Consider the following 22,990-nt stretch of genomic DNA (forward strand, 5'->3'; position numbering starts at 1 on the left):
CCTCTGGCTTGTTTTGTCACCTTGTGTGTTTTTCATGGGTGTCTTGTTTTTAGCCTTACAGTTAATTTTCTAAAGTATTAAGTTTCTAGATGTAATTTACTTACAGGATATTTTTCCTTACATGATATTCCTCTACTATCCCCTCCTTTTTTGATTTAAATGTTAGGAGGCTTTTGAAAATTTTATAATGTAGTCTTGATGGCTTTTAAATTTTAATTTTTGTACTATAATATTACTGTTTTAGGTTCATTACATGGTGCACAATTTTATCGTGAGATGAAGTACCAATAAAAATTTTAGTTGACACTTTAGGAACACCTTTTTGTCCAGTACAATTATTTTTTCTAGAATATTCACTTGTTTCGACTGGTCAATTTAAATTTGACTGAAAACTTGACTACTATTTTACTGTCAAATTTACTACTCTAACAATAATCTTGTTTTACCCTGTAAATATTGTTGGAAGGGATTATTTGCCTTCTTGAGTAGGTCCTGAGCATTCTACTATTTTTATTATTACATAGTAATATAATTTTCATTATTATGCAGTGCTCATCTTGGCTGATTGTTTCTTTGGATACAACACATAGAAAAAGTACTGTCCTGTGTTGGGAGGTAGGGTCAGCAAACACTCCCTCATCTGAGGCCTGTGGCAGACGCTGGAGGTTGGCCAGCTGGAGAGGGACTACGGGAGGGCTCCAGGGTTTGTCCAGCCCATCTCGCTCAGTCCCGATTGGCCAGACCCCAGCAGCAAGCTAACCTACCAGTTGCAGCGTCTGCCCCCTGGTGGTCAGTACACATCATAGCGAGCAGTTGAGTGGCTCTAGCATATCATTAGCATATTATGCTTTGATTGGTTGACTGGCTGACTGGATGACCGGACCCTTAGCATATTAGGCTTTTATTATATAAGATCATTTGTGGGCCATATGAAATTATCAATTAGCCCGCTATATTTGGTTAAACATTTAATTAACTCACCCCTAATGCCTTAGCAGGGCTAGACAGAATGATTTCACAGGCCTTACATGGCCCCCAGGCCGGGTGTTCCCCACCCCTGCAAACAGACCTCAGGTACTCAGACACTCACAGTTAAATAGGCGTGGTGAAGTCAAGTTATTCTAAGTATGCTCAAGACTTCCCCATTCAAGGCCAGAGTGAAACCAAGGCCAAACCTATTTGCCACCTCCACACCCAGGCAGGCACATTCTTGATTGACCTCTTCACACTGAGATTTTTAATTTGGGCCAGTTTTTTGGTTTTTTTTTTAAATGTCTGCTCAGTGATAAGTAGGTCTGAAATTTTCCCCAAGTGTTTAGAATTAGCTCTTCTTTTGAATCAAAGGTTTGGTTCTAAATTAAAAGACACTGGTGTGGTTTAGTGATATAGGTTCCTAGTCCATAAACTAAAAGAAACCTTCAATTACATGCAGAAATAATTGCTTAAAAGCTCAAAAGCCTTAAATGTACTTTGAGCATTGTATTTTACTTCATTACAAGGTAAAAAATTTTTCTGGTTCTATATTTTATGAAGAACAAAAACATACATTTAAACATTCTATAATGAAAGTTACTACTTATCCCTATAAGCCAGCTCTGAAAACTATTTTAGCCTTTCATTTGGGCTCTCTAATTTATATTTTTAGTTCAGCCACGTCATACTTGGGCTTTTTAACTTTCTCATCTGTAGTATTAATATCCAACCTCAATCTAACCAACGTTTATGAGCATCACAGAAATTTAAAACATATTTCTAGAATATTTTACATATATAAAATTCCATAAAAGGGCTGAATAAACACACACACACACACACACACACACACACACACACATGTATATATGTATAGACAGATATAATTTAAAAAATTATTTTCCATTTTAGATTTTCAAACTGCTTAGCCTAGAATAAAGGGCACATTCAGGAAGTCATGTCCCAGTTCATAGTGACTGCATATTGCAATTGCTTGTGACCTCCAGTCCGAATTTTTCTACCTCTTGGTATAGTCACTTCTGTGACTATAGCCCAGCTGGCCTGTGGTTTCCAGGAGCTGTCTTGAAACTGGGAGGGTTGGTTAATTGTTGGTGTGACAGATGAATGAGGGTGAAACTCCCATGACCCGGGTTCCCTCAGCATTGTTCCAGACTTGCTAAGCTTCTTTAGGCCTCCCTGGCCATTGTGGAAGGTGCAGCTCAGAACCCCTGCATTAGGGGCCCCTCCTAGCACAGCCCTCTGTATTGCTCCTTCCTCGCCAGAGCAGGTGTTGACAGTGGAGACTGCCGCTGCCCTCAGATGTAGAAAACAGTGTGAAGCATCCTTTCACATGTGTGTACATGGTAAAATAATAAAAGGATCAGAACCCTTATATCTCAGAATGTATTTTCCTCCGACTGTTTTACAAAATATTCCATGTGTACAACTTGTGTAACAGATTCCTTTCATATTTTCTGATCTCGGGGTGCCAGAGGACTTTTCTCTCCTAAGAGATCTTGGTTCCTATGGGCAGTGTACTTCCTTTGGGCGTACCTGTGCCCCAGCCTTCGGCTACTGTGGGCAGGTGGAGATTCCTCCTTCCCTGAGTGCTTTGTTTTGGTTTTTAAAAGAGAATCCAAAATAGGCTGAGTTCTATGCCACCTTGCCAGTGATAGAGTCATGTGTGTTGCTGATACCAATTTATAAAAGTGATAACAGCAGCACTTTTGGTTTTGGCCAAACAAGGCCATAAATTGTAAGAAGAATTCACCCAACAAAGACCGTAGGTCCACGAGTGAGCCTGTTTTCATTGAATTGGTATTTGTACAAGGTGACACCCTCTTTCACACCACCCACCTCCTCCCTGAGTGACTCACCCCCGGAGGGAGAAGCCTCTGAACTGCTCATTAACGCAGGCAGGTGAAGTGCAAGCGCCACTCAGCCCCCTCCAGGTGCACAGGCGGTTCAGCGGGACCCGCCTCGGGAACCAGGCAGGCTTTCCGACACAAAGTCCTGTTTTCAGTCAAGAGAGGTAAGTTGAATCATATTTGCAGACAAATATGTCCGCTTTTCTTGCATAACTTCCTTTGTTTTCTAAGCAAATGATTAAAATTAGAACTTAGAACTTAGTATTAACTTTGTCTTTTTTCCAGTTAAATTTTGACTTCTTCCAGTGGGCTGTCCTGCGTGTCCACAGCTCCTTATTCCTTGTCGTGATGTAGATCGCATTGGCAAGTTCACGCATCTTCGGGCATCTCAGTAATGAGAACCTTTTTTGTGTTTCCGCGTGGGAGCTGTCAGCTAGTGAATCCTCTCAGACACAGGATAGTAAGTTCTTTAAGTCCAGGGGCCAGCACCCCCTGGTCTATTTTCTCAAGTGATGATAAGAAACATTTTTTAAAAAGGCTCTCCCTGTTTTCACAGATAGATGATGCTTTTAGTGAAATGATAAACCCTCTTGTTTTACAGATAATGTTATATTTGTGTTTGTTTTTTTTTACTGCCCAAAACATTACGAGTCACTGAGCTGTGAGAGAGGTGACAAAACCATTCCACACCCATTCTATTTTCTCCATTAAGAAAATCACATATTTTGCATTAATGTACCAAGGAATGAATCAGGGTGGGATTAAATGGGGGAGGGAGGGAGAGGTGTGGTTTCACAGGGATTCATGCACATTTGGCTCACTTCTCTATGCTGTACCCTGAGTTCTAACCTAAGAATTGACTAATGTGTATGGGGCAATTTTCAATTTCTATTCATATCTAGTCCTGAAAAACCAGTTTTAAAAGCCCTTTGATAAGAATAGAAAGGTTATTTTAGTCAGGCTTTCCTTGATAAATAATAGCTAAATTGGCTTGAGGGACTTGTGTTTTTTCTCCACCGTTTCTATTTGTGATACAAAGCTGCAGTAATCAAACCCAGGGGCTCCTCAAAATTTGCAACTAGCAGCCCCTTCAAAGGGGCGTTTCCCACAGCGGCCCCAGGCTCCATTAAGTTCTAGAGTTTTCATTGCTTCCTTTGCTGACCAGGTCATGTGCATCTCAGGGTGGTTTAGAGCTCAATTCCTGAAGGTTTACTGAAGAATTTGATAACTTGGCGTTCCAACTTATAGTAACCAGAGAGCTAAAATTTAACATTTGTGGATTGTACTTTTATTTTTCATGAACTATGATCAGGTTTAAAACTGGCTTTCACTTCCACAGTTTATAATGCAGATAGAGTTTTTTTGATATTTGCTTACTCCAGTGTTTAAAGTATTGGAGAAAACTGAGATATGACATCAGTAAAAATTTTAGTAAAACATTTGGTTGATTTTAAATGTCAGAATAGAGAGAGAATGTAGATAAACCTGCCAGGAATTTTATTACAATTTTAACTTTGTGTAAATCTTAGATCTAATTGACATAATTTTCAGTTGGAAAAAGTATAGGCTCATCCAGTATAACTCATGGGTTTTCTAGATGAGGACAACAAAATATATAAATGTTAAGCAATTTGCCAAGACCAGAGTAACAGGACCTGCAGGAGAAGTCAGGTCATCAGACTTTTGTGTTACTAAATTTCTTCAATGATTTTTCAAGTTTCTTTCACATTAAATATGTATTAGCAATAACTGGGCATTCTTCTGGATCTATAAATGGACTACCACTGATATGGAAGTGAAGATTTTCTTACCCAGTTACACTTGAAAATTTATGACAGTATGTATGGTATGATTATGACATAATAGGGTATATTTTTAATTTGTGGCTTATGAAGTCAATCTTGTTCTTTATTATATGAATGGGTTTTTAATCTCAGGAACTGTTAGCCCATCTGTAGGAAGGTAATGAGTGTGTATAGGTTGTGGTATAGCCAATCAGGGACATACTCACCTCACCTATCATTCCATAGGTGCAGCCTACCTACCTGGCTGTTTTCTCTAACATTGGAATGTTTTTAAATTTATCTTTTGACCCTTCACCCATTTCTTTCACCCACCACCTTCGCATCTGGCAACCACTTTTCTCTGTATCTATGAGCTAATGTGCTCAACGTCCATCCATGTTGTTACAAATGACATAATATCCCCCTTTCTTATGGCTTAATAATACACACTTTATAGCTGATAGATCAATTGATTTTTTTTTCTTTTCAGACTTAACCCATTGAAATTAATAATTATTCAAAGAGTGTATACATTTTTGGGGGACACCTGTATATATGTATATATATGTCTATGTCTGTATGTATGTCTATGTCTATCTATATCTATACCTATATCTATATCTATATCTATATCTATATCTATATCTATATCTATATCTATATCTATCTATAGCACATTGTTTTTATCCATTAATTCATTCATGGGCATTTAGGTTTTTCCATATCTTGGCTATTATGATATTATTAGTGTTATAATAAATATGGGAGTGCATATATCTCTTACATAATCCTATTTTCATATCTTTTTGCTATATACCCAAAAGTGGAATTGCTGGATTCTACGGTACATCTATTTTTAATTTTTTGAGGAATCTCCATATTGTTTTCCATACTGATTGAACCAATATCCCCACCAATAGTGCAAAAGGGTTTCCTTTTCATCACATCCTTGCCAGTACCTATTGTCTCTTACCTTCTTGATGATAGCCATTCTAACAGATATAAGGTAATAAATATCTCATTATAGATTTGATTTGCATTTCCTTGATGATTAGGCATATGAAACACCTCTTTTCATATGTGTTGGCCATCTGTATGTCTTTGGAAAACATGTTTATTCAGATCTCCCGCTCATTTTTAAATCAAATACTTAGCTATTAATGTTTATGAGTTCTCTACACATTTTGGATGCTACCCACATGTAAGGTATAGGATTTGCAAATATCTTCTCTCATTTAGTAGGTTGCCTTTTTATTTTGTTGATGGTTTCCTTTGCAATGAAAAAATTTGACCAGTGATCTCACATCTAGAAATATATCCCAAGAAACTAGAAACACCAATCAGAAAGGATATATGCACCCCTATGTTCATAGCAGCACAATTTACCATAGCTAAGATTTGGAAACAGCCTAAATGCCCATCAGCAGATGAGTGGATTAGAAAACTATGGTACATCTACACAATGGAATACTACGCTGCTATAAAAAAGAAGGAGTTCTTACTATTTTCAGCAGCATGGATGGACCTGGAGAGCATTGTGCTAAGTGAAATAAGTCAGTTGGAGAAAGAAAAATATCACATTATCTCACTCATTTGTGGAATATAATGAACAACATAAACTGTGAACAAAACCAGATCCAGAGACAGAGACACATCTATCAGATCATCAAACCTCAGAGGGAAAGCAGGGGAGGGTGGGGGTAAGGTGGAGAGATCAACCTAGAATAAATCTCATTTCATCATGGTATATGATCCTTTCAGTGTATTGTTAATTTTGGTTTGCTAATATTTTGTTGAGGAATTTTGCATTTATGTCTTCAGGGACAGGGTTATTTCTCTGTAATTTTATTTTCTTGTGGTGTCCTTGTCTGGTTTTGGTATCCGGGTAATGCTAGCCTCATAAAATGAGTTTGAAAGAGTTTCTTCCTCTTCTATTTTTTTAAAGCATTTGAGAAGGGTTGATACTAATTCTTCTTTGAATGTTTGGTAGAATTTTCCAGTGAAGCCATGTGTCCTGGACTTTTGTTTGTTGGGAGGTTTTTGATTAACCACAGGAATTTTGATGGAAATACCTGAGAGATCTATTTTTCTGGTGACTTTGTAAACAAAACAAAGAGGATATGTTTTGAATGACTGAACTCATACTGTGGAATGAACTGCATATAATCATATAATTCACCAAGCACTTAACTTAAGCAAACATGATTTAACTGATAATGTCACATATGATTTTCCCATTAACTTGAAGCATTCTTTAAGGAGGAAGTTCAAGGGAAATCTTTGTTGGTTTCACATGGCTTATCTGTTGACGTTATCCTGTTTACATATCATTTGTTGATTTCTTTTTCCTTGCTAAGAATGTTGAAATAAGGGCTGCATGTATTAATTGCTGTGTACCTGTCTACAATTGCTCAAGTTCACTTATTTATCAAAAGTCTTTATCAAATGTATTTAAGTGTTTTTAGCTTACTGTTGTAAAAATCTATGTGATTTTGGAATTTAAGAAAGATCTTTTCTCAAATGGGTGCTTTGTCAAATGACAACCACATTCATTAGGTTTGCATTTTATGTTAGTTGCTAAATTTTTTAGAGATATAAATCATCCTTTTATTGCGATCATTAATTGGAAGAGTGTACTTTATAGCTGTCCATTAAAGACAACTGGCTTACTTCTAGACATGAGAACTAATAGTCCTAAGTACACATTGTAATTGTATACTTGAGAGCTCTAAGTGTCTAAATAATTTATTCCGTGTTTCTAGAAGCAATTTCTCTGGCCTAAAAAGTTATTAAGTTTCCTTTATATGGAACCTTTTGGGGCAAAGTAGTGAACTATAAACCACATTTTTTAAACTGGGATACACACATCCTGAGAGACTATGGCAGTACTCCAGAAAATGCACAGAAGCCACAAGATTAGTTAAAAGCTTTTGCAGAAAACTGCTCATCTAAAATCCTGCCTTCTTCCTTACTCCTCCCCAGCATACTCTCTTGTGTCATTAGTTAGAAGCTTGAAAGGAATTTATACAGGAAGAAGTGCAGGAGGCTGGAATCCTGACAGACGTGGATTTAATTATGACCCCACTTTAGCTATGGGTAACTTGTATGATTGTGCTCATCTCACAGTACCAACAGATAAAAAGAAAATTTAGGCCCTAACCTGTTTGGCTCAGTAGATAGAGCATAGGCCTGCGGACTGAAGGGTCCCAGGTTCGATTCCAGTCAAGGGCACATGCCTGGGTTGCAGGATTGATCCCCAGTGTGGGGCATGCAGGAGGCAACCAATCAATGATTCTCTCCCATCATTGATTGTTTTTCTCTCTCCCTCTCCTTTCCTCTCTGAAATCAATAAAAAATATTTTTAAAAAAAGAAAATTTAGGGTTCTTAGTGAATTTTAGATAGAGAGCTATAGCTAGGTAGATATAAAAATACATATGCCATATGATATAATATGACATTTTATATTACTATGTCTTTCATAGTAGCACAAAGAAGTGTAAAACATCAAGAAAAAAATCTCTACAAGAAAAATATGGTACTCAGATGAAGAAAATAAAGGTATTTACTATAAGACATCCAGACTTACTTGAGTAAAAGCTCCTTTGAGTGCTGTTCCTGGATAGACAGATTAAATATCACAAATGTCAGCACTTCCCAAGCCATTACATAGGACTCATGCAATCATAATAAAAAATTCCAATAGAATATTTATTTTAGTACCAGACAAAATGCTTTTAAAGTTTATTTGAAAGAAATGAATGAGTAAAAAGAGCTGATATAATTTCTACAAAGAAAATTAATCAGGGATGCATGTACTAGATATTGAAATGTATTATTAAGAAAAGAATAATTAACAGATTTCTTGATTAGAACAGACAACTATAAAGTACATTCTAAACTATATTAGAATTTAATATGTGACAAAGAATCATATATCAATGAGCAAGGGATTCATTCCACCATTACCAAAGTAAACCCATATGCATTAGAATTTCCATGTAATGATAAAATATTTTTGAAAAATTAGAAGAATAATTATGTAAATATTTAATTAATCTGATTTGTCCAACAAATATTCTTCTACTAGAGGCCCGATGCATGAAATTCGTGCAGGGTAGGCCTTCGCAGCCCTAGCTGCCGGGGCCCTTGCAGCCCTGCGGCCCTGCCCCCCCGCTCGCACCCCACTTGGCCTGGTACTGCCTGCATCCACCGCCACACACCCCCTGGGCCTCCCTCTGCGGGGCGATCATGGGGCAATGGCCGGGCCCCTCATCAATCGCATTGCATCCACCTTGGCTGGCCTGGCGCCAGTGGATGTCATAACATGGTCGTCCGGACAGTTGTTCCGCTGTTCGACAGTTTGGTCAATTTGCATATTATGCTTTTATTATTATAGATAACTGATTATGTGCCAGATGCTATAATAAGCTTTAGAAATACAGCTGTGGGGAACATGATCTTGGTTAAGATGTCAAGATTTACAGTGTGTGGGGGTGGGGGTTGGAGAAGAATATTCAGCCACACAAACAGGCAGTCTGTATAGTAATGTTATAGAGAAGTATTCTTTGCTCTTTGAGTACTCAGCCTGGGGAAGTAGGAGTGGGGCAGGTTGGGATGGTGTCACTGAATGTTTCCGGAGGATATTTAATGCATGACTTCAAATAGAAGTCTTTCCTGGAAAGAAGTTAAGTAGTAAAGAAAACTCAGAAATAAGAATGTTTTAGGCACAAGGCACAGAGTGAGCACAATAGCTTAAAGGTGATAAAAAGGATGAAGCCCTTAGGGAACTGGAATGACTCACTGTGGCTGAATGAAGTTAGAATTTGAGTGAGGGAAGGGGACTGGGAAGAAATGAGGCTGGAGAGAATGGACTGGTGAGCCTTAACAACTTGGATTTTACCCTGACTGAAATAGAGCACCATTGGTATCTTCAAATAAAAAGAAATGCAACCAAGAGATATGTAGAAGTAGAGTTGTAGACTTAGTGATTGCTTGGATTTTGAGGTCAGAGAGAAGGATCATGGATGGGCTATAGGGATTTTTATGTTTTTATTTTTTTAAATATATTTTATTGATTTTTTGCAGAGAGGAAGGGAGAGGGATAGAGAGTTAGAAACATCAATGAGAGAGAAACATCGATCAGCTGCCTCCTGCACACTCCCCTACTGGGTATGTGCCCGCAACCAAGGTACATCCCTTGACCGGAATCGAACCTGGGACCCTTGAGTCCACAGGCCGACGCTTTATCCACTGAGCCAAACCAGTTAGGGCTATAGGGATTTTTAATGAGTGGAAGAGTTAATAGGGGAAAGATATAGAATAAAAATCAGAAGCTGCTGAGAAAAAAATCACAATTAGAAGCTTAGTGAGAAACTGAGAAAACATGGATATTTCTGATAAATAAAGAAAATAAGAAATCTATAATAATAACCAATGGATAATTTACAAAATAAGAAGTAACCAATAAAATTAGAAAATGTGCAACTGAAGCAAAATGATAACACTTTCATCTTTTAAATTATTAAAGAGATTAATAAATGATCATTCTAAATGCTGGCAACTGTATGGACTCTCATATGTTGCTAATGGATTATAAATTATTATAAGGTTTATGGAAAGAAATTTGACAATAGGAATGAAGAACATTTTAAAAGTTATAGCCCTTGGCAAATAATTACACATTTAAGGATCCATTCAAAGAAAATAGAAGTGTGTTCAATGACTTTTGTATGGTTTTGTTGCAAAAAATAGAGGAATTACATTATCCTGATAAATAGACCCATAAGATGAAATATTCTGTAGTCACAGAAGAAATAATTATTTTTTAAGTGGCACTGAAAAATGTGTACCTGTAGGATCTAATAGGCAAAAAAATAACAGTGACCGATGAAAGGTGGCTGATTTTTTTCTTTGTGTTTTCTTGAATTTTCCATATTCTCTGTAATAAGCATATATTACTAATATACTGAGAAAGATTATATCTGAAGTTGGGATAAAGAATGACCACATGACAGAGCTGTTGTGAATATGAAATATGATAAAGTATTTAAGGCATCTAACAGGATTTTGGCTCTAGTTTGTGATCTAAATTTGGATTTGCATTCATTCAACAAATATTTTCTTTTAAAAAAATATATATTTTAAATATGTTTATTGATTTTTTACAGAGAGAAAGGGAGAGGGATAGAAAGCTAGAAACATCGATGAGAGAGAAACATTGACTCAGCTGCCTCCTGCACACCCCCCACCGGGGATGTGCCCGCAACCAATGTACATGCCCTTGACTGGAATCGAACCTGGGACCCTTCAGTCCACAGACCGTCGCTCTATCCACTGAGCCAAACTGGTTTTGGCAACAGATATTTTCAATTAGAACTGACAATAACCTATGAGGGGCTCAGGTGACAGGTCATTTTTATTAGCTATCATTCTTATTAATAAATATTAACCCAGTGTTTTTGTAAAATTAAACAGCTGTCCCAGAGAGTAGGACACTTTATGCTAATACTTGATGTTATCATTTGCAGAAAAGATAGGTGGCAGAAACAAGGGTGGGTGGGAGTCTTACATTAAAAATAAAAACCAACAGTAAGAAATTTTATGGTTGGTGGTTATTAGACTCAGAAAATTGGTAGCATATAGATCTCTGACTAGCTAAAAGATTTTCATCTGTGCTACATTCTGAACTGTTTCACCATCAGTAAGCAAGTTTCCCAATGTTAAAATCAGACTATGAGGCCCTGTCTGAGAAATAGCCAACTTACAGCCATTGCAGCAGGCTAAATCAGTCCACCGGCCTGATAAGATTGGTTTCCTTCTACACTGCGTATTTAGAATAAACAGCCCATTAATTTAAATGGGCTTGTTGACATTTATGCTTCATGAAGCTCTGTTTTCTCCTTACATAATATTTCATGTTCTTTTAGGTGATAATTAGTTGTTTGATGGTTTTCTTTGCCTTCTAGAAGACAATGCTTCTGTTTATTGGTTTGTCATTATTGGGCCCCACTTACTCTTCTATTGAAACTGGTTTAATAAAATTTGTGCTTTTCAAGTTCCCAGGGAGTTCTCCCTATTACCAGTGATTGCTGAGATTTAAATACTAGTGGGTATAGAACCATTATTGGGTTATGAAACCCTCAAGTCTTTTTCATACACAAAGGTAAATACCACCAGGGTGGGTACATATGCCATTTTCTGGACATTTTAGCTGTATTTCTTTCCTTATTCTATGTTAGCTTTTTAATACTTTCCATCACTATAAAGGTTTCCCCTAGGTGACTATTTATATTTGGTCTTTTCCATAGAGATATCAACTTACATAAGTATATTAGAAGCTTGATACATTGATTGGAAATGTTTGGAGCAGTGAACATACTCAGTTATCACTCTGTGCTGAACTCATGAGACTTTGGTAAAATGATCAAAAGTCTGCTCCAAGTCTTAATCTTGCTGGAGGTCCACCATGGATGTCTGCAATAAAGGAAATTCCGTTCTTCTCACCCTTTTAGTCTGGTAACTTTGTACCTGCTGGCCCCTTTTTGCTCCCTGGGCTTTTGGAACAGGAACTTTGGTGTTAGGCTGATTTGGGTTGGAATCCTAATGGTGCACAAGCTATGTAACCTTAGGCAAACTAGTCAGCCTAAAACCTCTTTCCAGAAAGAACTAGTTTCACCCACTTCCAACTCCTTCCCTAGCCTTCTTCAAAAAGACTCTGACTTCATTAGAATTATTGGTCATAAAGTTTCACATGAGTGTACAATGAGGGTAATAATAGTGGCACCCTTAAAGCATTGTGTGAGTCTTAAATGAAATAATACATATAAAATTTAGCTCAAAAAGCTAAAACTATCACATGATCCAAAATATCAGCCATCAGAATGGAATTCTTTTCTTATGCTTTCTGTTGTCTTGTTTTTTGGTCTTCTCTTATTCTCTATTTTGTTCACTTGTTTTTGTTCCACAGTTTTTCCTTTTCTGTCTTACTTTTCCTATTCTCTTTTCTTTTTGCCCCACCCAATTCCAGTTTCTTTGCCCATATATTATCTTTCTTAAAAGAGAAAGTTAGCAGGGAATGGTGAAGTTATTATTATAAGGCAACTCAGGAGGCATTTTGTTCTTGGGTGGGAAGGGAAGAGTGAAATCTACAAAGTCTTTATGTCAAGAGGACCCGAAAGGTGAAGAATAAGATTGTAACTTGGTTGGGAGATGGCCCGGGGAATCCTTGGAGTTGGGACAGGAGGAGATGAGGCTGGGGTCAGGCTATGGGAATAGCAGATTAACGGTTCTACGTGGTCCCCAGGAAATGCTATAAATTAAGAAAGACCACAAGGAGATAAAGAAAAGCTGAACAGAAGGCAATTTAAGGAATGAGATGTATGATAGCTTCAAATACATCCAGAGAGCACTAAGAAAGTTTATTAGTTTTGTGATTGAGAACTTCAGATGAGTGATTTCATCTAACACCTAAAGACAGATGTCCTGGGGCAGAAGCTGTAGGTAGTGGGCCAGAAGTTGAAAAGTTTCTTTTCCCCTCTATCCTAATTAACTGGGACGTCATGATTTCATATAAGAGTTTCCAGCTTGTGTATTCAATGCTTTAAACTCAGGAAAAGGTTTTTGTAGTTCTCAGCATAATAGATACACAGCTTTCACACATTTTTGCCCATAATATTCCACACTTAAAATATAGTTGCTGGTGTCCGCCATTGTTAGTCGTATGTACTGGTAACAGCTTTTAGAGGAGCCAAGATTGGAGTTTCATCTTTCTTAAGAAAGTGAGAAGTTAAAAACTTAATTAGAATGAATGAAGGAACTTAGATATGAGCACAGTTGGCTGAAATGAGGCTAAAAGAGTGTTGAGTAGATTTGAAACTCAGGATAACCTCAGTCCCTACATAAATAATGCCTTTAAAGACAGTACACAATTAACATTGTGTTGCATATATTTTTTTATACTATCAATTTGAGAGGATTGTAATCTCTAATGCACGCTATAAAAGGTTATTTTAACAAGGGCATTATTCACAGAGACATATTTTAATAACAAGAAATGTTCATGTATAAAAACATTGCTTTATATTCTGGACAAGATGAAAGGAGTTCCATTGCAGTAAAATTTCTATGCAATTAGAAGGTGATGAAATAGAGGCTTGTACTCAGGGTGAAATGGCCAATGGGTTTTAAGGGGGAAAAAGAAGCAGAGCAGGTCGGGCTGAAGGAGGTCATGCAGGAGATGTAGGAGAAATACACATAGACTTGATGAGAAACATTTTATTTCCTCACAATATTGGTCATTTGCATTAAAATTACTGCATACTTACTGAACTATTATAATCTTAAAAATAGAATACATTGGTTTCCTTTCTCATTTACCTTCTGTAAATGAATAGCATGGGCCTAGGGAAGAGTATAAAATGATATCCAGCTACCTAATGGGGAGATAGATGCAGGGAAGGATTAGGGCCAGGCTACTCACGGCTTCAGTGTGGCCATGGGAGGGGTAAGGCTTGAGGCTGAGCCTTTCCAGGGATGATGGAGCAGTCATTCATTACTGCTGTTCCTTCCAGCTACTCTCCCATTATCTTTCTTTTGTTTAAATTTTCTTTATTGATTAAGGTATTACATATGTGTCCTTACCCCCCCAAATCCCTGCTCATGCCCTCACCCCCTGTTGTCTGTGTCCATTGGTTAGGCTTATATGCATGCATACAAGTCCTTTGGTTGATGTCTCCCCCTTACCCCCACCCTCCCCTACCTTCCTCTGAGGTTTGACGGTCTGATTGATGCTTCTCTGTCTCTGGATCTGTTTTTGTTCATCAGTTTATGTTGTTCATTATATTCCACAAATGAGTGAGATCATGTGATATTTATCTTTCTCTGACTGACTTATTTCGCTTAGCATAATGCTTTCCAGGTCCATCCATGCTGTTGCAAATGATAGGAGTTCCTTTCTTTTTACAGCAGTGTAGTATTCCGTTGTGTAGATGTACCACAGTTTCCTAATCCATTCATCTGCTGATGGGCACTTAGGCTGTTTCCAAATCTTAGCTATGGTAAATTGTGCTGCTATGAACTTAGGGGTGCATATATCCTTTCTGATTGGTGTTCCTAGTTGCTTGGGATATATTCCTAGATCTCCCATTATCTTTCCTCTTTCGGAACTCCAAGACATTTCCCTGAGTGTTTGGTGTTGAGCATATCACATGATACTTTGAGCAACATATAATGTGTCCTGTAAAGAGCCCATGGAGCTACAGTCACAGTTCCTCGTTCTGCCACTTACTGTATGACCTTGGGCAGGTTATTTAACTTTTCTGAATTTTGGGTCCTATAATGAAGTATAATAATGCTCATCTGGAATAATTAAATATATAATGGTCATAAAACATGTAGATACTCAACAAGTGAACCTTGCTGGGAACATCAAACAAATAAACATATTGCTAGGGATAATATTTTACTAATAAAAGAGTCACTAATATCTTATGTTTTGTAGATCATCATGGGCTTTTAGACCTTCTATTTGCTCCACAATGGCCTCAATAACAGGTAGAAAGAACATTATTAGGCTCAAGAAACTGAAATATAGAAATACAATCTCCTGAACAGCTTTATTTTTTTCTCTTGCAAGAAGAAATTCAGAGAGAGAGATAATCCAAGACTATTGTGGCAGCTCTAAGATACTGTCAAGGAACCAGACTCCTTCTAATTTCCCTCTCTGCCATGGTTAGTGTGTGACTTTAGTCCTGGTGGTTAGTCCATGGTCCCAAGGAGGCTACTCCTACCTTTTGCAGGGCATCCTAGTTCCTGAGAAGGGAAGGGTTAAGGCAAAATGCCAAGGCACTTTCATGGAAGAGGCAACAAGATAAAACTGGGAAAGCAAGTGGGTTTGTTGGAAACTCTTCCTAGAAAATACATCACGGACTCGGGTGGAGTTAGTGAGGTGTTTATAGGATACCCAAGGCTAGCAGTTTGCAGGGAGAAGGAGGTTAAGAGCCATGATATTGTTTGAAAGTCTTATCTCATTTGATTCCTTTAAGCTAGGACTTCTGGAGAATGCCTACCTACCAAAGGCAGGGAACTAGCAGACCCTCTTGTAGGATGTTGGATCTGACTAGAGCAGAATGTAAAGAGGTGGTATCTGCTTTTCTCTAGACAACTCTCTGCAGGAAGTGCTGACAATCTGGAGTCCCTGGCATAGAGGAAAGATGAGGAGCCTCGAGCTACAGAACTTTAGGTTGAGTCCCAGCTTGGCCCGTCATCAGCTACTCAAGCTTCTGTACCTGCTAAATAGGGGTTATGTCACTCTTAAAACACTGTTGTGGAAACTCAGTGAGATAAAATGTAAATAACTATAAAGTCAACGAAAGTATTAGTATTGTCTGAACTCTCCTCCCTGCCTAGCAGAGCCTAAAGGGAGAATTGAGATGGAATATCAAGGAAAATCTAAAAACAACATCCATATAGAATCATACAGATGTCATGGTTTATGCCTGGCTTCTTTCATCACTTAACATGCTTCAAGCTTCTTTCGTATTGTAACATGTATCAGTACTTCCTTCCTCTTTGTTGCCGAGTAATAGTCCATTGTATAGATATACCACATGTGATGTATCCATTCATTCCTTGATGAGCATTTGGGCTGTTTTCAGTTTGGGGCTATTTTAAATGATGCTGCTATGCCCATTTGTGTACAAGTGTTTGCGTGGACATATGCCAAGAGAATATCAGGGAGAACACCGAGAAGGCTGTTCTGTGAGGGTTTGTCTGCTGCAGGGATTCCTTGAGAGGCTGCTCTAGGTCTCGTGCTCCCGGGCACTGGAGGCAGAAGTCATGGGACTTCCACAGAGAGAGATGCCAAGAGTCAGGCAGGCCCCTGCTCTCTACCTTCCTTCTCTCACTCTAATGCCAGAGCACCTGTCTGGACTTGTGAAGATTCGTGATGAGCATTATTTCTGGTTGCTGAAGAAGGACTTGGCTTTGGTTTAGAAATTAGATTCTGCTTCTTATCATCTTTAGCATGTTGGATACGCTCCCTGAGCTTCGGTTGTCTTATCTGGGAGATGAAGGCAACAATAACTATCTCGCAGACTTTATTCGAGGCTGAGAGACAGGGTCTATGAGGTAACCTGTTCAGAGTATGCTAAGGATCTGGTCGTCCATTCAACCTATCAAAGCGTAATATGCTAATGATATGCTAAGGCCATTCAACTGCTCACTATGACATGCACTGACCACCAGGGGGCAGACAGTTGACTGGTAGACCAGTTGCTATGACATGCACTGACCACCAGGGGGCAGACACTTCACCCGGTAGGTTAGCTTGCTGCTGGGGTCTGGCTGATCGGGACTGCGCAAGATGGGCCAGACATGCCCTGAGCCCTCCCACAGTCCCTTCCCAGCTGGCCAACCTCCTGTGTCCCTCCCTGGCCCTGATTGTGCACCAGTGGGATCCCTCGGCCTGGCCTGCGCCCTCTCACAATCCGGGAGCCCTGGGGGATGTCGGAGAGCCAGTTTCAGCCAGATCCCACAGGCCAGGCCAAGGGACCCCACTGGTGCACGAATTTGTGCACCAGGCCTCTAATAATAATAATAATAATAATAATAATAATGAATATATAATAGTGAAGCCAGCATGAATTATTCATCTTTATACTAAACAGTCATAAATATAATTTTAAGTATATGTGTGTATGTGTATGTGTGTAAAGGAAATTTCTAAAAACCTGATATGTCCTGTATGTTATCAGTTGAAATTTAAAAATGTATGTTACAGAAAAAGAAATTATTTTTTAAAAAAAGGAAGAGGCCCATGAAAAAAAAAAAGTGCCTAATACAGGCCTGAAACCCAATCAATTCCAGGCAAACTGGGACTGTGGTTTGCCTTCACCCCTTAACAGCTTAGAAGTGGTGGTTGGTCATAGCTAAGAAATGTGGGGCTTCCCCAAGCAGTGGTTACCTAAAATGATCAGAGTGCCCCAGCTCTGTGATTGCCATGCCTCTGGCTGCCTCCTTCCTCATCACACTTTGGCTGACTGGGCTTACCTTGGCTCCCTCAGAGGAGCCATTCGCCCTCCTTCGGGTACTCTGCATAACGTGCTGTCAGTTCCACATCTCATTTTATTGGCCTGGCTAGACACTTATCTAACTCATCTTTTGTCCCCAACTACTGGCTCAGTGCCTGGCATATCATAGGCATTGAGTGCACATTTATATATTTTTAATTTTTTTCATTATCATTCACATATATATTATTATTGACAGTGTTACAAATGTCCCTCTCCTCCTCCCATCCAACGCATATTTACTGATTGAATAAACAGATTAACTGGTGGCCTAGTTCAGCCACTTGCTTGTTCTATAACATTGGGGACACTAAACACTCTGGGTCTCAGTTTCTTCATCTGTAAAATGAACACAGTGAAATAGATGAACTCTCAGGCTCTTAGGGGGCACTTTATGTCATATATTCATTATATCAGATCCTGTGACTTTGTCAGTGCCAATGAAAAATGTGTCTAGGCCCTGGCAGGTATGGATTGGTGGTTGAGCATAGACCTATGAACCGGGAGGTCACAGTTCGATTCCGGGTCAGGGCACATGCCCAGGTTGCAGGTTCGATCTCCAGTAGGGGGCGTGCAGGAGTCAGCCAATCAATTATTCTCTCTCATCATTGAAGTTTCTATCTCTCCCTCTCCCTTCCTCTCTGAAATCAATAAAAAAAAATTTTTAAAAAAAGAAAAGAAAAATGTCTCGTTATCAATGGAGAGTCCCTTGCAGATTCTTAGAGTCATTGTTGTGTTTTCTCCACCCCCATTTTTCTTTTAGATCTGTACTGGAAGGCAGCATGTCCAATGTTTCCTTAAGAAAAACATCTCCCACAGGAAACGGTATGTAGGTGATTTTTCCCTTCCTCAGAAAACTGAAAAATCTGGGGAAAACAACTCACAGGTCCTAATGATTTTATATACATATTGAATGCTTAGAAGCAACCATCTAATTAGCATTGCTAAAGTTAGGCTGAAGAAAAAAGAATGCAACAGCTTTTACTCATGTAATTGCAATCCAAAGATTTTAAAAAATAAAATCAGTAAAAATGTCCTGTTTTATGTATGGCCTTCTATGTTTCTGGCTCCCATTAGATCAAAGAATTAAGTTATTCATAATCAAAAGCTTTTAAAATAGTCCTATATATACTTTGGAAGCATATTTCTTTCTTGAGTAAAAGGCCACCCACGAAGCCCTAGTCTTGTTTATCCTAGGCCCGTGGTTCGATGTTCCCAGGTGCCAGACCAGGCCTCATGAGCTGCATGGGCAGTTTCAGTTGGCACCTGAGCAGTTACATGTTATCTTTGATGATGGGGTGTGGGATTTGTTTTTTCTCGCTAGTACATCCTACTTTGAAACAGTACTGGGCTTGCCAGCCTAGAAGGCTGATGTTGGCCAATCAGATGGGACTTTCAAAATTTCTAGGTTAACAAACCCACACTCAAGTCCATTCTTTCATTTTTCTGTTGATAGCTATGAAGAGTTCTACTCAGGGAACAGCACAGAGACAACAGGGTTTTCTCGAGGTGAACAAAAGAAGGACTTTCTTACAGGATAACAGCTGGATAAAGAACCGTCCTGAAGAAGAAAGGTAAGAGGATGTGGAGTGGGTGGAGGAGTAGAGAGCCATTCTCTGTTTGGGAAGTGAATGGCCATCTAAAAAGGGAATACTTTCATTTTAAGATACTTTGCTACATGGCTTAATTTTTGGTAAGATTTATGAAGCATAAATTGGTAGCAAAAGATTTTCAGGAACATCACTACCATTTCTACTGTCCACATACTGAAGAGGCTGTGTCTCTAGTGAGAGAAAGCAGGGTTTTATTGTTATAACCAAATAGGTGCTTGTGGCGGGGAGATTTCTAGTGCATGTGGACCATGTCAGTTGAAACAAACACAGAATAGTATGATTGCACATTTACAAATGTAATAACAATTTGAAATAAAATTTATTTATGCACAAGTGAAGTCAATAAATTTGTAACTAATTTTAGTCCCAACTAACTATCTCCCTCCAGCTGGTGGTAAATATGGTATTACTTTGAAAGGGAAAAGACTTACCATTCAGAAATCTTTGTCTGCTTTGAGCATTGTTTCAATGATGATTTTAAAGCTATGACCATATTGTCTTCCTGCCAACATAGATTTACAATAGACATTTGTCCATCCCAGATATATCTTTATTATAAATTATGTATATATGTGCACACTTTTCTGATTCCCTTTTATGCATCAGGCTTGATACTAGGTACTTTATGTATCAAGCATTAGTAAATCTCACAAGAATCACACAAAGTGGGTATAATATCCTCATTACACAGATGGGAAATCTGATGCTCAGAGAGGTTAAGTAACTTGTCCAATGGCACACTACTATTAAGTGGTGAAGTCAAGATTCTAATGTGACCATTATCTTTCCAGTATACAAATGGTTTTCAATCCAATCAGGGTAATTTTACCCTCAGGGGATGTTTGGCAAGACATTTTTAGTTGTCAAAAGGGGAGGAATACACCTGACATCAAGAGGGTCAAGGACAGCGATGCATCACAGGACACTTCCCAGAACAAAAAAAATGATCAAATCCATAATGTCAATAGCGCTGAAGTTCAGAAAGCCTGCATTACAGAATACTTACTCTGAATTTACTGTCTGTGGGTGGTTATTTGAGGAGTATACTTGTAACTGTTAAATAAAAAATGTCTAGTGATTTCTGTGATTAAACATTATTTTAAGGGACTATGGGGGTATTTGGAGATTCACACTAACTTTTAGAGTTAACACTCTTGGACAACAACCACTTCCTTCTGTGAAGCAGCATTATGACTTCTGTCAGAGCCTAATATGGCATTTCTGTTTTTTCATAGTGCTAGAGTGATGTCAAATGTAGAGCATAAATTTTGGGTTGCCAATATTTGCACAGATGGGTAAAGACAGAGATGTCTAAGACAAATTACACTTGGCAGGGATGATGGTTTTTATGCCAAGCATGCCTCCTTAAAAAGACCCAGGGAAGCCAGCCTGGGTGGTATGACAGCTGCTAAATGAGGGGAAATTGGCTCTGATGTTTCTCCTACTCCCACTGGCCTCGTCCTGGGCTACGTGCTATAATTTTCTTCAGGTGAAAACATGTCTGGTGTCTGCTACTCTCTTCTAAGTTTAGGGAAGGATACCAAGGAAGATAAAGAAGTTCTCTTTGGATATTTGAGGGTATATATTTGCTGGAGCTGTTTCACTATTCTTCTTTGCTTCTAATTGTCTACTATTATATTTTTATAGCTTTATTATACATGGTTTCAGAGTGTTGAGTAACATTAGTGGAGCAGAACCAGGAGAAATGTGGTATTTCAGGTTTGATTGGGTTGACATGAAAATGGTTCAGGTACTTACTCTCTGCCTTGGCTCAAGACCAAAGGCTCTACTACATGTTTTGACATTTCCTAAAATTGCCTGTACTTTCAGGCCTGCTGTGCAAACTAAGAAGGACATGGCTTTGGGATTTTCTGTCTGATGGTCTTTTGCAGGGTTGACCAATAGGAAAAGCAAAAGTTTGGAGTAAAATGGGTCCTAGACCCATCTCTGTCACTTGCTAACCTTTTGGCCTTAGGAAAGCCACAAAATCCCTGATCAATTTCCTTATCTGTGAATTGGATAGGAGGGTCTCTTCCCTGCCTAATTCATAGGGTTAAAGACCAGAGCAGACTGTGTATTCACATGGATCAAAAATGGACTATATCTCCTGTGAATAATTACCAAATAATATTAGTAATTATTTTCCTACACTTGTCAAGGAAAACTATCAAGTCCATAAAATGAAGATGTCCAGACATAATGGGCTTAATTAATTTTAGAACGTTTTTATAGAAAGCTTTTGCCTTCCTGTAAAAAATGACTCTCCTAATACATACAAAGTAGGCGGCCTCGTGTTCCCACACTCTGATGGAAAATCAAAACAAAACAACAAGCACTCACTCCATTGTTGAATCACATGGAAATCTCATGGAATAAATTAGAATAACGATCATTTGTACTGACAAACTTGTTTCTTTCCACCGTGCTCTTTCAAGTGGGGACTGGTTAAAATGAATACGTAGTTGTGCTTTTATGCCTGAAGTCAAATGAATTGACCTTGCCAAAAATTGTGAGCTGTTTAATGTCTCCCTTATTTAGCGATTGCTAAATACTGTGGTAACTTTTCACGTGACTTCATTTTGTTCCTTCTCTGCAGAAATGAAAATTATGGTAGGGTGGTGCTGAACCGACATAACTCCCATGATGACTTGGAGAGGTGAGTGTTTCAGACGAACGACATCATTAGCAGAAACACAAAGGCGGTCGTTTTTGAGAAGACTTGTTCAAGACAGGCTGCATATTTGCGGTTGCCTCGGGCTTTCCTGGATGCCTGGGCACGTGAAGGATGCTCTGTGATATCACCAGGGGTTTGTACAGGGCAAACCTTGTGCTTCTCCAGCTCTATGCTTCCCTACATGCCGCTTGAAGAGTAGAGTAACCAATCCTCTGCTTCTGATGGGAAAGGGAAAGAGAAAGGGCTCCCCCAGAGACTTGACCAGATAAGATATCTCTGAACCTCAGGGAAAGGAACTCTAAAATGAAGGTCTAACAGCTCCAGAGTTCACGTGCTTTCTGGGATAGTGCACTCCTTTTCAGAAATTTCTAGGCTTGTAGAAAACCAGCAACTAATACTCAGTGGCAAATGGACTGACAAAGGCAAATTAGTAGGGAAATTCAGACAAAACTAGTAATCATAATGATTTAAATAATCTAAGATTGATCAAAGAAATAGATAATATTCTTATTAAGACACATTTACACTTGCACACATACAACCACACCCATCAAAATAACCCAATTATTTATCAGACACAAGTTTTATCTGGTCCAGTGGCCTGCATGTCACCAAGACGTACATAAGAAAGGAGTGCAGTTGTCTTTCATGGTGTGATCTTTAAAAAGTCTGTCTATTTTGGAAACTTTTATTTGTGGACTTTTCTAAACTCTTTTAAACCTGGTCATAATTTTGGCCTGTTGTAAGGTGCTGAGCTTACAGCCCTCTGCACAAAGTGTCTGGTTTTCTGGTTTCCAGCCTCAGTGCATCTGGTTGAGTGACTGCTCTGTGATTCGGCAGCCCCTCCCTGTGCCTTCTCCTTGTTCTTCATGATTTTGAAGATCACAGCTTTGTTCTGAGTGGGCCCCATTCACCAAACAAAGGGAGCCTGATCACTGAGTCCAGCCTCCCGTGGAATTGCTCCCTCCACTTTACTGGCCCATCTATGGGACTATTAAATAACATGAACAG

General features: G+C 38.7%; 1 protein-coding gene across 10 annotated transcripts in view; it reads left to right on the forward strand.

Moving 5' to 3' along the window:
- Positions 1 to 2,899: 2,899 nt before the first annotated feature.
- SCEL (sciellin) overlaps positions 2,900 to 22,990 on the forward strand; it is a 113,539-nt gene continuing 93,448 nt past the window's right edge. For 5 of the 10 annotated variants that reach the window (XM_054719876.1, XM_054719878.1, XM_054719883.1 and 2 more), the window contains exons 1-3: positions 17,979 to 18,517; positions 19,149 to 19,266; positions 21,902 to 21,961. In XM_054719876.1, the coding sequence (XP_054575851.1) occupies positions 18,376 to 18,517; positions 19,149 to 19,266; positions 21,902 to 21,961 (320 nt within the window). In that variant the 5' untranslated portion in view covers positions 17,979 to 18,375. Of the gene's footprint in view, positions 3,005 to 3,125; positions 3,301 to 17,977; positions 18,518 to 19,148; positions 19,267 to 21,901; positions 21,962 to 22,990 lie in introns of those variants that run through there. The other 5 variants (XM_054719879.1, XM_054719877.1, XM_054719882.1 and 2 more) reach the window with 4 other exon arrangements.

The sequence above is a fragment of the Eptesicus fuscus genome, chromosome 8 (genome assembly GCF_027574615.1).
Source record: "Eptesicus fuscus isolate TK198812 chromosome 8, DD_ASM_mEF_20220401, whole genome shotgun sequence".
NCBI classification, from domain to species: domain Eukaryota; kingdom Metazoa; phylum Chordata; class Mammalia; order Chiroptera; family Vespertilionidae; genus Eptesicus; species Eptesicus fuscus.